Source organism: Capricornis sumatraensis, chromosome 14 (genome assembly GCF_032405125.1).
Source record: "Capricornis sumatraensis isolate serow.1 chromosome 14, serow.2, whole genome shotgun sequence".
NCBI classification, from domain to species: domain Eukaryota; kingdom Metazoa; phylum Chordata; class Mammalia; order Artiodactyla; family Bovidae; genus Capricornis; species Capricornis sumatraensis.
In genome coordinates this window covers 77614622-77631480 of record NC_091082.1, presented here as the reverse complement: position 1 = coordinate 77631480, position 16859 = coordinate 77614622, and the positions used below count along the sequence as shown (strand labels likewise).

The window sequence follows — 16859 nt, the reverse complement described above, 5'->3', positions numbered from 1 at the left end:
ACCACATTAGACTGAAGGTTGGTTCCTAATTTACTAGTGGTGACCTTGCACAAATTATTTAGCCTTTTTATGCCTCTGTTTCCTTATGTGTAAAATAGGCATAATAAGAGTTATATAATAGTTATATAGTTAACTCTAATAATTACATATGGTTGATGTAAGGATTAAGTAGTTGATATATGTAAAATACTTAAAATAGTGCCTAGTACATGTTTGCAGTATTGTTGTTCTGTTTATTTTTTAATAAACAGAAAATGTTCAAGCTGGGTATTTATTTGGTTGTGCTGATTTACTGTAATTGATTTAAGTAGTCCTCTGTCAATTGTTGTTTAAATTGTTTCCAAAAAAAAAAATAATAAATTGTTTCCAGTACTTGTCCCTATACATCTTTGTACATTTTTGTTTTGAGAGTTATTTAAATAATAGTTTATTCTAAGTATTATTTATTAGAATAAATTATTTAAATAACCAGTAATTTATTAGAATTGAATGAAATAACATAAGTGTATAAATATTTATTTAAAATTGAATTAATTAATAATAAATTATTGCTTATTTATGGAACAAATTTCGTGAAGTAGAATTTCTGGGTCAAAAGATAATTTTTGATCATTTGTTCAGAAATATTTTATCATATGTATTAAAACAATTCCAATTCTGATCAGGTAAATTGAACAGATTTTCTTTGCACTCTTGTAGAAAACCAATAGATGAAAATCTTGAGAGACAATTTTTATTAAACCTTATGGATTGCTATTTTTGTAGTGTAAAATAGCTAATATCTACAATTTTATATGCTTCAACAGGGCTTAAAAAAGTGTAATTTATATTTTTAGAGTATTAAAAATTAAGTGTTTTAGGTATTTTCTATTTATATTTGTGATTTAGCAATAATGGGATTTTCTAGGTTAATGTCATTAATGTTACAATAATAATGTTAATGTTTGTGTAAGCTTGTGTGTTAGGCCTGATGTTAACCCTGTAGAAAGTAAAACCCATTCAGCTTCTGTGGATCAGGAACGTCATGGAATAATATGTTTTTTGTAAGTTATGTGGTTTTCATGATTTTGTAATTGAAAAAAAAATATGTCATAGGACCAAATTTTTGTTTCTGTAGCTCTGTATTATATTCTGTAGATCTAACTGGGGCCACATAGAATGGAGATGAGCTGAAACAGTTTTTTTCTCCCTGGAACGTGCAGTCTTTATATTTTGTGTTAGGGTGCTCATTTAGGCTAGTAACAAATTTTGTAAAGAAAATGCCAACAATCACATTAAAATTTTATCTAACCATAGTTGATTAATCAAATCAGTAAACATGCTAATGTTCAGTGCAGGTAAGATGCCGTGAAGATGGCTCTGGTACATGTCATAGCGGGAGTGGATTCTGGCATAGCCTTTAAAGCAGTTTAGTGACACATACATATCAGGAGCATTAAATATATTCATACTTCCTGACCTACCACTTTCATTTCTGATATTCAGTCCTGATGAAATAGTCAGAGGTGTTAAATATTTGTAAGTTAAACTATGAATATACAGTATTTAAATTCTAATAGTAAAAGACTGGAAGCAAATGTTCAACAGTAGAGGAGCATTTAAACACCTTATCTGTTTATCTCATGGATATGCTCTGTAGGCATTCAAGCTTGTATTCTCATGAAATTAGAAAATTAGAGGTTAGTTATGAAAAGTCTGAAAAAAAATATACTAATGGTTAATAGTGTTTGTGGTTGAATTATATATGCTGAATTTTTTGCTGTTCTCCTTGTCCTTTTCTGTATTTAAATTTTTTTCATAGTAAAACTATGACATGTATCTGTTTTAGAATAAGAAGAAAGTATGACCCCAAAAAATGACATTTTTAGTGTGCATAAGCTTTTCCTTGAAAGATTTTAAAAAATTTGTAAAAATATCATTGTTTTAAAACTTTAATAAATATTTAATTCCTATTATTTTACTTTCTACACAGAATCCTCTCTTTGTAGTTCTGAAGACCTTGCACTCTGGTAAAGGAGCTGATGAAAGCGTAAAAGTAATATTAGTAGGAAATAGGATGTTGTAAATGTAATAAGAGGGATGAAGTGATACAGAGGATTCTGAGAAAATAGGAATTGTATCCAATGAAGTGAAGTGAAGTCGCTCAGTCGTGTCTGACTCTTTGCGACCCCATGGACTGTAGCTTACCAGGCTCCTCTGTCCATGGGATTCTCCAGGCAAGAATACTGGAGTGGGTTGCCATTTCCTTCTCCAAGGGATCTTCCCGACCCAAGGACTGAACCCAGGTCTCCTGCATTGCTGGCAGATGCTTTAACCTCTGAGCCACCAGGGAAGCCCCCTGTATTCAGTGAGGACATGTACAAAATTGATGAAAGAAAACAAATTCTGAAAGACCTTCAAGAATGGATAGGATTTTGACAAGCAGATACTGGGGAAACTAACAGGGAGGAAAATTCTAAGTGGTATAAATATCAGTTCAGTTCAGTTCAGTTGCTCAGCCATGTCTGACTCTTTGCAACCCCGTGAATCGCAGCATGCCAGCCCTCCCTGTCCATTACCAACTCCCGGAGTTTACTCAAACTCATGTCTATTGAGTCAGTGATGCCATCCAACCATCTCATCCTTTGTCATCCCCTTCTCCTCCCCTCCTTCAATCTTTCCAAGCATCAGAGTCTTTTCAAATGAGTCAGTTCTTCGCATCAGGTAGCCAAAGTATTGGAGTTTCAGCTTCAGCATCAGTCCTTCCAGTGAATATTCAGGACTGATTTCCGTTACGGTGGACTGGTTGGATCTCCTTGCAGTCCAAGGGACTCTCAAGAGTCTTCTCCAACACCACAGTTCAATAGCATCAATTCTTTGGCACTCAGCTTTCATTTGAGCAAAAACACAGGATGGGTTATATGTGGAGAAATTCTGTTCAGGTAAAATGCCATAGTAATTTGAGGGAGAAAACCGAGTCATGGATTGATACTGCATTAGTAGGGGTTTAAATGCCCATATGGTGTTGGTACATCATTCAGTGAGGTTTCCCAGGTGGCGCAGTGGTAAAGAATCCACCTGCCAATGCAGGAGATGCAGGAGATGTGGGTTTGATCCCTGAAGAAATGGCAACCCATTCCAGTATTCTTGCCTGGGGAATCCCATGGACAGAGGAGCCTGGCAGGCTATGGTCCATGGAGTCACAAAAAGACACAACTGAAATGACTGAGGATGTACATCATTCAGTAGGTGGGCAGCAGGGGGATTGGGATTTTTGGAGAGGTGACATGATAAGATCTGTGCTAAAGTGAAAAGCTTACTTGGGTAGCAGTTAGTATGGCAGGGTGCCACAAGGACTGACAGTAGGGGTCTAATTGTAGGTGTAACATTATTCCAGAGGAATTAAAAGAAGAGGAGGACTGTGGGAAGCATGTGTAGATCTTATAGGACATTGAAACTTGTCAGATGTAGGAAGAACAGGGACAGAAAATAGTCCAAGATGGTCCAAAGTTTTTGTGCCTCAGTAGCTCTGAAGTCAGAAAGAGGAAGTGATCTGGGGAGCAAAAATAAAGAATTTAAGCACACTCAGTTTTAGATTTGAGCAGCTCATCCAGGATTGTGTGTGTGTGTGTGTGTGTGTGTGTGTGTGTGTGTGTGCATGTGTGTGTTAGTCGTTCAGTTGTGTCCGACTCTTTGCAACCTCATGGACTGTGTAGCCCATCAGGCTCCTCTGTCTATGGAATTCTTCAGGCAAGAATACTAGAGTGGGTTGCCATTTCCTTCTCCAGGAGATCTTCCTGACCCAGGGATCAACCCTGGGTCTTCTGCATTGCAGGTGGATTTTTTTTTTTAATATATACTGTCTGAGCTACTAGGGAAGCCCAGTTAGCCTAAAAATAAATGCAGCTTTTCTTAGAACTTTATTAGGTTCCTTGCTGATTACTGGAACGTTACAGCTATGGATCGTGTCCACTTCGTGATGGTGTATCTCATGACGAATGAGTAACCATCTGAGTTAACAAGCATTGAGTGATGCCTGTCATTTCCTGTACACCATACCGGCAGTAGATATATAAAGATGAAAAAGACTTGGTCCTGTCCTTACGGTAGTTATCATCTAAGAGGACTGAAAACAGTAGACAACATGGTTTTTTGGATTTCACACAAGAATACCAGCTTCAGGGTAGGCATTGCTTATTTATTTATTTGGTTGCACTGTGTCTCCATCGCTGCCCCGGAGCTTTCCCTAGTTTTGGCGAGTGGGGTGCGCACGCATTCATTCATTGTGATGCGCAGCCTTCTTATTGCAGTGGCTTCTCTTGTTGCAGAGCACGGGCTCTGGGCCCTCAGTCTTCAGTAATTGCAGCACGGGGCTCAGTAGTTGCGACTCGTGGGCTTAGTTGCTTTGTGGCATGTGGGATCTCCCCAGACCAGGAATGAAAGCCATGTCCCTTGCGTTGGCAGGTAGACTCTTCACCACTGGACCACCAGGAGAGTCCCATGGTAGGCGTTATTATCAGTGTGCCAGGGAAGGTATCTGTGATCAGAGGAATGTCATCGTTGTTGTCAAAGAAATAAAAAAGATGGAATCGATGCATGGCTTATTTTGTGTGTAAACGAGTGAATTTCAAAGCCATATATGAATCCTTAAAGTAGTTTGAATATGGGGAAAGGAGACTCTTGCATATAATCTAGTGATGACAGAAGATTAGCTAAGAAAAAGCCACAGGGAAAAGTTAAAAACCACAATGTTCTGAATTTAAAAAGTGGGATAAGTCTGTAAACTAAATCACTGGTAGAAGATGTCTGAGTATCCTAGGAATAATATGACAACTACCCTTCATAGCATTTACTCTGTGCTGGCACCATGTTGGATATTTATGTTATTTACTGAGTTCCTTTAAATGAAGTGAAATGCCAAGGAGAAAGAGTTTTTGGATGCTTCCATTGACTTTTTACACATATAATTGACTGTCAATGATTATTTCCCCTGAGATTTAGTTACCTTTGTTACATGATGTTTAATAACGACATTTAAAAATGTACTGAAAAAATTGCTGTCTTCTTATTAGTACAGGGTTTCATTTTTAGTGCATTATTTCCTATTTTTGGAAGCAAGAGTTACATCTTGACAAAATTCAGTTCAGTTGAGTCGCTCAGTCGTGTCCGACTCTTTGCGACCCCATGAATCTCAGCACGCCAGGCCTCCCTGTCCATCACCAACTCCCGGAGTTCACTCAGACTCATGTCCATTGAGTCAGTGATGCCATCCAGCCATCTCATCCTCGGTCGTCCCCTTCTCCTCCTGCCTTCAATCCCTCCCAGCATCAAAGTCTTTTCCAATGAGTCAACTCTTCCCATGAGGTGGCCAAAGTACTGGAGCTTCAGCTTTAGCATCATTCCTTCCAAGGAAATCCTAGGGTTGATCTCCTTCAGAATGGACTGGTTGAATCTCCTTGCAGTCCAAGGGACTCTCAAGAGCCTTCTCCAACACCACAGTTCAAAAGCATCAATTTTTGGTGCTCAGCCTTCTTCACAGTCCAACCCTCACATCCATACATGACCAATGGAAAAACCATAACCTTGACTAGACGGACCTTAGTCGGCAAAGTAATGTCTCTGCTTTTGAATATGCTATCTAGGTTGGTCATAACTTTTCTTCCAAGGAGCAAACGTCTTTTAATTTCATGGCTGCAATCACCATCTGTAGTGATTTTGGAGCCCCCCAAAATAAAGTCTGACACTGTTTCCACTGTTTCCCCATCTATTGCCCATGAAGTGATGGGACCAGATGCCATAATCTTCGTTTTCTGAATGTTGAGCTTGAAGCCAACCTTTTCACTCTCCTCTTTCACTTTCATCAGGAGGCTCTTTAGTTCCTCTTCACTTTCTGCCATAAGGGTGGTGTCATCTGCATATCTGAGGTTATTGATATTTCTCCCAGCAATCTTGATTCCAGCTTGTGTTTCTTCCAGTCCAGCATTTCTTATGATGTACTCTGCATAGAAGTTAAATAAGCAGGGTGACAATATACAGCCTTGAAGCACTCCTTTTCCTATTTGGAACCAGTCTGTTGTTCCATGTCCAGTTCTAACTATTGCTTCCTGACCTGCATACAGATTTCTCAGGAGGCAGGTCAGGTGGTCTGGTATTCCCATCTCGCTCAGAATTTTCCACAGTTTATTGTGATCCACACAGTCAAAGGCTTTGTCATAGTCAATAAAGCAGAAGTAGATGTTTTTCCGGAACTCTCTTGCTTTTCCCATGATCCAGCACATGTTGGCAATGTGATCTCTGTTTCCTCTGCCTTTTCTAAAACCAGCTTGAACATCAGGGAGTTTACGGTTCATGTATTGCTGAAGCCTGGCTTGGAGAATTTTGAGCATTACTTTACTAGCATGTGAGATGAGTGCAATTGTTTGGTACTTTGAGCATTCTTTGGCATTGCCTTTCTTAGAGATTGGAATGAAAACTGACCTTTTGCAGTCCTGTGGCCACTGCTGAGTTTTCCAAATTTGTTGGCATATTGAGTGCAGCACTTTCACAGCATCATCTTTCAGGATTTGAAACAGCTCAACTGGAATTCCATCACCTCCGCTAGCTTTGTCCGTAGTGATGCTTTCTAAGGCCCACTTGACTTCACATTCCAGAATGTCTGGCTCTAAATGAGTGATCACACCATCGTGATTATCCGGGTCATGAAGATCTTTTTTGTACAGTTCTGTGTATTCTTGCCACCTCTTCTTAATATCTTCTGCTTCTGTTAGGTCCAGACCATTTCTGTCCTTTATTGAGCCCGTCTTTGCATGAAATGTTCCCTTGGTATCTCTAATTTTCTTGAAGAGATCTCTAGTCTTTCCCATTCTGTTGTTTTCCTCGATTTATTTGCATTGATCGCTGAAGAAGGCTTTCTTATCTCTTGTTGCTATTCTTTGGAACTCTGCATTCAGATGCTTATATCTTTCCTTTTCTCCTTTGCTTTTCGCTTCTCTTCTTTTCACAGCTATTTGTATGTTCCCATAATTACTGTTTTTAAGATTTATGGATCAGACTTATTCTTTCTTTTTATAATACTGTTTTCTTGTCAGGAGAGCTTCAGTGGCCATGCTTGAAAAAATTATTAACAAAGCAGAACATAGATATTTCTAGAGTTAATTATTTGTAAGTAGAATTTTAGCTGTGAAGTTTCATATTTAGTTTTTGTTATAACCAGTTCTTCAAAGGAAGAAATAGGTTGATATTTATAAAATAATTGATATTAGGCGATATGCTTGAAACTGTACTCACCAGTAATAAAATATTTAGTTTCTTTTTTCATTGTAGAAATTCTATTTAAACTCTTTGTTGTCATGAATCCCAAATCCATGCGTGACTGTTCTTTAAGAAGCCATTTTTATTAAAATGCTTCTTACAGCGTACTTGATGTTAATGGGTATCATTGACTTGCTTTTGATTATTAGAATACTTTTTTGTTTTTCTAATGGCTTCAATATATAACCATTAATTTGGGGTTCTTAATTTTTTTTTTTTTTTGGTTGTATTTGTTCACAGGTGGCAAACTCTGGTCATATATCAGTAAGTTTCTCAACAGAAGTCCTGAAGAAAGCTTTGACATCAAAGAAGTGAAAAAGTCTCCAGTTGCTAAAGTTCATCTGCAACAGCCGGCTTGTAGTCCCCACGACAGCACCAGCTTTGAATCCAGAGGAAGTGATGGTGGAGCCACGCTCCAAGTCCTGCCTTTGAAGACTAGTCTTACTCCAAGCTCTCAGGATGATAGCAACCAAGATGATGGTGGGCAAGACAGCTCTCCAAAATGGCCAGACTCTGGCTCAAGTTCCGAAGAAGAGTGTACTACTAGTTATTTAACATTATGCAATGAGTACGGGCAAGAGAAAATTGAACCAGGGTCTTTGAGTGAGGAACCTTTCATGAAGACTGAAAGGAATGATGTTGATACCAAAGCTATAGAAAACTTCCCAGGACAGCTTGCTACTGACAGCGACAGCCCCAGCAGACAGCTGAAGTTCTTCCCTGGAGATGATGGCCTTGAAGCAGCTAGTTCTCCAAGAACATCAGATTCCCTCAGTAGATCTAAAAACATCCCCATGGAATTCTTTAGGATAGATAGTAAGGACAGCACTAGTGAACTCCTAGGACTTGATTTTGGAGAAAAATTGTATAGTCTAAAGTCAGAACCTTTGAAACCGTTCTTCACTCTGTCAGACGGAGAAAGCACTCCCAGGAGTGTTAGTACTAGTGAAAGCAAGGTAGAGTGTATAGCTCAGGACACTATTAGCAGGGGCTCAGATGACTCAGTCCCCGTTATTTCTTTTAAAGATGCTGCTTTTGATGATGTCAGTGGTGCTGATGAAGGAAGGCCTGATCTTCTTGTAAATCTACCTGGTGAACTGGAGCCAATGAAAGATGGCGTGGCAATGGGACCTACCAAGTTCACACAGACTAATATAGGCATAATAGAAAGTAAACTGTTGGAAACCCCTGATGTTTTATGCCTCAGGCTTAGTACTGAACAGTGCCAAGCCCAGGAAGAAAAAGGCACAGAGGAACTGAGTGATCCCTGTGGGCCTGAAGCCCACAGTATAACAGAGAAACACTACATACAGGGGGGTATTGGGATGTTATTTTTACCAGCTGTTGATCATAGTAATACGGGAGACATGTCTTTGTTACACAGTTCAGAGTCTAAGTTCCAAGGACTTAGCGTGGTTGAGTCACCAGGAACTGCAAACAGCACAGAAGAAAGCTTATTCCACGTTTCTGACCCACTCTCAGGTGCTAATGAATATAACACAAATACAGACACTTTAAAAACTGAAGAAGTCTTGCTGTTTACAGATCAAACTGATGATTTGGCTAAAGAGGAACCCGCTATATTTCAGAGAGACTTGGAGCCTAAGCAAGCGAGTGGGCTAGCACAAGAAGGAGACAAGGAAATACATCAGATTTTTGAGGACCTTGATAAAAAATTAGCACTAAACTCCAGGTTTTACATCCCAGAGGGCTACATTCAAAGATGGGCAGCTGAAATGGTGGTAGCCCTTGATGCTTTACATAGAGAGGGGATTGTGTGCCGCGATTTGAACCCAAACAACATCTTATTGAATGATAGAGGTCAGGAACTTTTGCAAATGCATTTCTTTTTATTCGCTGTTGCTTCCAATTAACTGAGTAGGCGTTTTATCTTGTAATTAGTATCTTCATTTCCTGTCTAGAGCTTCATTATCAGTGCAGCAAATTCACCCCCAGTAATAGCTTCTAGTACTTAATGATGCCATTATTCTTAATGATACTGTTTTTAGCTACAAAAGGAGTAATTACAGTTCACTTCTGCAGAAAATGGAAGAGAAAAATGTTTTGATTTCTCCTGTCGTTTTGTTTTTAGGACACATTCAGCTAACGTATTTTAGCAGGTGGAGTGAGGTTGAAGATTCCTGTGACAGCGATGCCATAGAGAGAATGTACTGTGCCCCAGGTTAGAGCCATCTCCTAAATGTCTCACTTACAAAAGTAGTTCAGCAGCTCTCATTTCTTTATCAAAGTTATATTTTCACTAGCCATTGATAAAATATTGGATCTGGTTATCTCTTTAACCCTTTAAAAAAGATTATTTGGGGGATAAAATCATTATATGGTCCATAGCATATGTGTATATGTATATTTGTTAGTGTATGCTGTTAAATGGGTTTATACTTCTCTTAGAACTGGCAGTGAATTTTTAGAAATATCTTAACTTCTTAGTGTTTAAAAAGACCTTTAAGTATCCTGAATCTCTTTGAAAAGAAAATTATTTGTTTGACTGTATTGGGTCTTAGTTGCTGCGGGCAGGCTTAGTTTTTCCCATGGCCAATGGAATCTTAGTTCCCCTACCAGGGATTGAACCTCTGTCCCCTGTGTTGCAAGCCAGATTATTAACCACTGGACCACCAGGGAAGTCCTCCTGAACCTCTTCAAATGGATCATTTTTATGATGTGAGAGGTAGATGACTAAAACAATAAAATTCCTAAGGCTATAAATGGATAAAATTTGAAATAAAAAAAATACAATGTTGTGACTTCGGTAATGAGCCATCCTGACATTTTAGAACAGATTTTAAATAATTCTTTCCATATTTGAGAAATTTTAGGAAGCGTATTCTTCTTGTTTTGAAATAACCAAATATCTGACCCAAATGTTGGGTCAGATATTTACTGTATTATCTTTGTATTATTTACTGTATTATCTTTGTGATAGTTACTGTATTATCTTTGTTTTCTAAAATTAGAGATTTATTAGAGACTCTCTGTGGTTGTTAGGTCCTTTGCTGATAATTACAGGTCTCTTAAGCATATGAATTGGGTTTGAGTTACTTTCTCTGTCATCACTGCAGATGGGGCTGTGTTTGAATCCAGTTTGTTCACCTTTTGCCTAGTATGGGCTTGCCTCATAGCTCAGTTGGTAAAGAATCCGCCTGAGGTGCAGGAGACCCCAGTTTGATTCCTGGGTTGGGAAGATCTGCTGGAGAGGGGATAGGCTACCCACTCCAGTATTCTTGGGTTTCTTTTGTGGCTCAGCTGGTAAAGAATCCGCCTGCAGTGAGGGAGACCTGGGTTCGATTCCTGGGTTGGGAAGATCCCCTGGAGAAGGGAAAGGCTCCCCACTCCAGTTTTCTGGCCTGGAGAATTCCAAGGACTGTATAGTCCATGGGGTTGCAAAGAGTCAAACACAACTGAGCGACTTTCGCTTTCACTTTCAGCCCCTTTGGATGGCCAAAGTTGCTTTACTCGTCACCACTCTGGATTGTATTGACATGATCAGCTTGGTTGTTGATTAATACAGTATTTAACGTTTACTAGCAAACCAGCGTTTTGTTTATGCTAACATTGTTTCCCTGCATAATGGGAAATGATTATAATTAGGATTGAAAGAGCTATATGGTTTTTAGTTATAATTTTCATTGTTAAGAATTATTTCTTTATTGGGGAATAGAAAAGTTTTTCAATATGCCAAGCAGATATCCTCAAACTATTTCCTGAAAACAATGATTTAGATTTTCTTCTTACTGTTATACTCTTTTCTTTCCTCTTTCGTCCCCCAAATTAGGATTGTTTGATTTTGTTTCTTCCCAGGGGCAATAGAGCATAGAACATGCCTACATTTTTTTGTTTCTCACAAATAGATAATATTATGCTGGCTGTTGATCTTATTAGTATGATTTAGTTAATGGGATAACAAAAAAAATTTCATAGTGAAATCACTTTATTATGGTTATCTGGTTTATTTTTTGACACACTTTCCCCCTTTCTAATTTGATGATAAATAATATTTTAGGTACCAATGTATATAAATATGTATGTTAATATAATGAATTTCAAGGTTTTATTATTGTTCAGTAGCTAAGCTGTGTCTGACTCTTTGCGACCCCATGGACTGCAGTATGTCAGGCCTTTCTGTCCTTCACTATCTCCTGGAGTTTGCTCAGATTCAAGGGTTTAGGGTCAACATTAAATCTGGGAGGTTTTTGTTTTTTTTTTTAATGTAAAATCTGTTAAATCCTTAAGTGTAAGTGTAGTATAAACCTCGCATCAAAACCAGATGTTTGTGAAGTAGTTTAATGTTTATAACTGACTCTTTATTTCCTATTTTTCTTCTCACTTTCTTGTTGAAAACTATCCGTAGGGTTGTACTTTGGCTTTCTAGCAGATTATTTTTCTTCAAACTACAGACATGTTTAACATCCATAGTATGTTGACCCCCTGAGAATTCTAATACATGTGGAACAAAACCATATGACGTTCATCAGCAGGTACATACTTTCGGCTCTGTGCTCAGTTGAATACAGTTTTGTGTACTGAATTTAACACAGATCAGTTTCCAAGTTGTAATTTTTAAGCCTTTTCCCAGAAAGCACAGTTCCCAAAGTTTACCAGCAGGTGGCAGTCTACCATTAATGGATTTTTGCTGTCATGGTCTAGGTTGTCCTCTAACATTTGAAAAAAGCTGTCATCTGAAGAAGGGCTTTGTTTTAATTATTTGTATAAAAGAATTGCACTTTAAAGCTTTATGAGTTACAAAAGTGTTTTGTATTATGGCGTATATTGAACAATGTGAGAAGTCTCTTCATTCCTTGGACCTATTAATTTACCAATAGGATAAAACTCAGATCAGTAATGGCCTTAATTGAAAAGTAACGCTGGTGTTCTAGTTTAGATGATTTGAAACCTAGAGTTGCAGAACTCAAGTTTGTGTACTCCTGCCCATTGCTTATAATGAAGGGGAGTTGCATTTGTAAGGAGCAAAAATTTGTGATTTACTGTTTATTTCAAAACTGAATAGCAGTGCTGCTGATAAAAATACAAGTAGACTTTGCTCCTCTTCTCAGAGGGGTGGAAGCAGTGATAAGAAGCTGATGTTTCAGTGGTTAAAATCACAAATCAGTGACTACACGGGGACATAGAGTACCAAGTTATCTTTTGATCTGCCCCTTGTAGTACTAAGGGTTGAAGTACGTCTCCCATGTCCCCGCTTCCCTCCTATTTCCCAGCTCTGACCTTAGAATTATTGCCCAAGTAACTCTGAAGCATGTTAAGCAGCTGATGTTTGGTTAGAAAGTAAAGTTGTCAGAAGATTGTGATGAGAACGACTCACTTCTGTGTAAACAGCGTGCAGCCTCTCCCTCGCCACTCCTCTCTCCTGGGAATCCTTATCACACATTTGTCCTAAAAACATTGCCCACCTGCCCTGTACTCTGTAATATCAGCAGTGTATCTTTTTATCTTGTGGATGATGTGCCTTTATATTTTGAGAAAATTTTCCAGTAACAGATTCGACAGAAACTTGAGCAAATGCCAAACTAGCAGGGGGGCCATTATTCTGCTCTATAAATAAGTTTAAAAAAGAAAACACACACAGAGAAACCTGTGAATCAACATGTTTTGGTCTAATTGAGGGGAAAAGCAAGATAGATAAATTTTGAAATGCAAATGATCACCTTCTGTTATTTAAGTATAGTTTCTGCCAACTTTGAGATCTTAGATTTTAAAAAGTCATAGTTATTTCAATGATGTATATACTACCAAGGATGTCCGGTGTGCACAAGTTTCTACAGTGAAACAAAAACTTAAAAAAAAAAGTCACATTTTTATATTAAAGAAAATAAATCCAACAACAAAAAGACAAAAACCATGGAGCTTTCTCTGTCTACATCTGTGAAAAAGCCAGCAAATAAATGGCTGCAGCTGCAGGCCCATCAAGAGGGTCTTGAGAATACGAATTCACTGATCAAACCCAGCCCTGTTTTCAAAGTAGAAGCCATTCCTTTTATATTCACTTTGTATCCTTAGATTATCTAGGATGATTCTCTAGAAAGGTTTTATTTTAAATAAACATCATTCGTGGCAAATGGGTTCCTTTCATACCATAGAAACACAGAACAGAGTTCAGGAAAAGAAAGAGTGAAGAAATAGTCCCCAAAGTGGGAATAGATTTTATAGCATGACAATGTAAATATAACACTATCTAGTTCCCATCTGAGGAGAGTTTTAGATATTTATTGAGATGTCTAGACAGATTCTTCTGTTTTTTTTAAACTTATTTATTTTAAATTGAAGGATGATTGCTTTATAATATTGTGTTGGTTTCTGCCATACATCAGTCTCCTGTTTTTTGTTAGGAGAGATTTTAGAATAATCTGGAGTATTATAGAAAAAATGGAGTTAATTGGTTATTCTTCTCCAGAGGGCTTCCTTATAGTTACTCTGATTTTATTTGTTTGTATATCCACACCTACAAACACAGATTTATGTAAAAGATTTTATGTGCTTTATCATTGGAGCTATTAGCTTATCATAATATAGAATAAAATTTTTGTTACAGTATTTTAAATATAGAGGAAAAATAAAATGTCAAATATTTTTTTCTTTTACTAGTATTTTTTTCTTAGTGGTCTCGTCTTTTATCATAAAAAAGCAGCTAGAAAATAGTCCTTAGAATATTAAGCACATAAAAAACACAAAAGACTAGATTTGAAAGTTTAATATGAAATTAAGACAAGTGAGTAAAGTTTGTTTATATGTTAGTTTTTATGCTAACATAATCACTTAAGTTTCCCATTCTAGTGTTAACAAGTTGATATGGTATCCTGACAGTGTGTCCTTCACCTTTATTTTCTAGCCTATTATGAGCCTTTATAAACGCTTGAGATTTACATTGATATTTTTCATTGAATACTTTCCACACTTGAGAATTTATAGGTGAATGTGTGTGTAAATTGAAGAAGTCCGAAGTGCTTTTTACCACCGCCCAATCTCCACGCTCCCAGATGTCAAATGACAGCTTTGCTTCCTCTCTCAGGCGATTTCACACTTGGAAACAGCTCACAGCTGACGGTGAAAAGTGAAACAGAAAAACCATGCTGAAAACTATCTGCAAAATTCACTTCTAAAGCATGACATTTATTTACTACCACTCTTTGCTCTTCTTGCCTGATTTTGTCAAATAATCCATGAATATATTTTTGGGGCATAGTCTCTCCTGCCTTTCTCCATAAGCATGCTTTACACACGATTAGTTGCCTTTTAAGCATGGTGTTCTGTGTGACAGTTATGTATTTGATAATTAGATCTAAGACTCAGACCATGGATGGTTTAAAAATACCATGAGGGTGTCATAGGTTTAAGATTTAGAATATTATGATGGAATTGAGAATTATCAAAACTCAATATTCTGAAATCAGCCATTAACTCATTGCATGACATTAGACAAATTATTTAAGACTTTTTAGGCCTTAATATTTCAGTAGTAAAATAGATTTTTGCACTTTTTTCTTAACATTTTATTTTGAAAAAATTTCAAACATACAGAAAAATTGGAAGAATTGTACACCCATATTTATCTGTCACCTAGATTCTGCAGTTAACATCCTATAATAATATTTGCTTTATCATATATCTACCTGAAGTAGATTTATTGAATATTGAGGAGATGCCAGATGTCAGATGATCTAATAGCCTTCTTATACAAAGTTTAGTCAAAACTGGAGTCCATCTTATTAAGGCAAGAACTTTTCCCCTGAGGAATAAATACTGATTTCTTGTCTAACATCAGTAAGTTAAAAAATTATTTCACTTGGAGGACTTTCTAAGTATTCTGTTTTTACTCATATATCATTTGTACATAAACGATATGCAATATGGAAATGAGGAGTTTATGGAAAATATTTTCATTTGGAGGAAAAAAGCCAAGACAGCTCTTGAATAGTGTGAAATTTAACTGCCAGGATTTTTAACAAAGTTGTCTAAAAGAAGGATCATTTAGATCTCAGAATTTCTGGTCCTAGGTAACTTCACCATGAGTGAGGAATCTAATTTTAAGAATGTGAAGTTGATAGAGAAAGCAGACGAATATAGATGTATATTTTGAAATAATTTTTTTTTCTTTTTTTTTTTTTATTAAATTTTAAAATCTTTAATTCTTACATGTGTTCCCAAACATGAAACCCCCTTCCACCTCCCTCCCCATAACATCTCTGTGGGTGATCCCCATGCACCAGCCCCAAGCATGCTGTATCCTGCGTCAGACATAGACTGGCGATTCAATTCTTACATGATATGTTATAACCAGGAAGTATGGCTGTATTTCTGGTCTAGTCTTCCACCCCATAGGAAAAGGAAGAAAAAGGCAAGAGGGAATCATAGAAGTAATTTTAAAAGAGTGAAATATCTGTGGTTAATATTTAAACGTTATGTTTCAAACAGAAGCTCTTTTGTTTGATTTACCCTTAAGCAAAACTTCAACAGTAGCTCTCTTGTACATAGTAGATGTTTTAATGTTTTCCTCGAATGATTAGCAAGTACTTTTAATCTTTTGCCTTTAGTTCCTAATGTTATAAAACTAAATCTATATCTTCTTTGAGAGAAGCAGTATCTTTTCAAGTTTGCCATAGAATAGTGGAAATTTTACATGAGGAAAATTCCCTCCGTCAGTGCACTACACCCCCATCAGTACCCCTGTGTACTGATGAAGCTTGTGCCCTGAGTATATTAGGTTAGGCAAGAAAAGGTTCAATTCAGCTTAAGTCTTAACCGTGTTCAGGAGGGCAAGAGCTTTCTGATCGAAGGAAGATTAAAGGGTTACTTTATGTTTGTTGGGCTTCCTGGATAGCTCAGTTGGTAAAGAACCTGCCTGCAATGCAGGAGACCCTGGTTTGATTCCTGGGTTGGGAATATCCGCTGGGGAATGGATAGGCTACCCACTCCAGTATTCTTGGGCTTCCCTTGTGGCTCAGCAGGTAAAGAATCTGCTTGCAATGCAGGAGAACTGGGTTCAATCCCTGGATTGGGAAGATCCCTTGGAGAAAGGAACGGCTACGTACTCCAGTACTCTGGCCTGGAGAATCCCATGGACTGTATAGTCCATGGGGTCACAAAGAGCCAGAAACGACAGCGACTTTCACTTTCACTTATGTATGTTTGAGGGTCTGGAACCTTGGGGTCAATCCCTAGGCAGGGTATATCCTGAAGCCTTCATGAATCCCTTAATCATGGGCCAGTCTCCTTCACCTCTGCGTTAAGGTCCTGTGTTGAAATAGACCCATTTTGAAACCAAACTTCTTATCAGATCAGAATGTGATTTGGATCTAGTGGTAAAAATGAGACAGAGTAATAGAGTGTTTAGTTCTTGTTATTTGGCACTTGAGTAAATAATTTATTAGTCTCTCTTAAGAGAAGAAATTCTTTGGCTATTAGAACTAGAAAATTGATAAGGGTAAACGAATTGATACTGTATTTCACCTCTTCTGTGTAAAAACAAAGTCGTTGTCCATTTCCTAGTACCACCTGATATTGGGAAATAAGGGGTTTACTTCAAGCTTCAGGTTATTAAA

At 37.5% G+C, this 16859-nt stretch overlaps 1 protein-coding gene across 4 annotated transcripts in view; it reads left to right on the top strand.

Annotated features, from left to right (window-relative positions):
* Positions 1–16859, top strand: part of RPS6KC1 (ribosomal protein S6 kinase C1) — a 210640-nt gene that overhangs the window by 165674 nt on the left and 28107 nt on the right. For all 4 annotated transcript variants that reach the window (XM_068985998.1, XM_068985997.1, XM_068985994.1 and 1 more), the window contains 2 exons: positions 7531–9111; positions 9383–9472. In XM_068985998.1, coding sequence (XP_068842099.1) covers positions 7531–9111; positions 9383–9472 — 1671 coding nt within the window. The remainder of the gene's footprint in view (positions 1–7530; positions 9112–9382; positions 9473–16859) is intronic.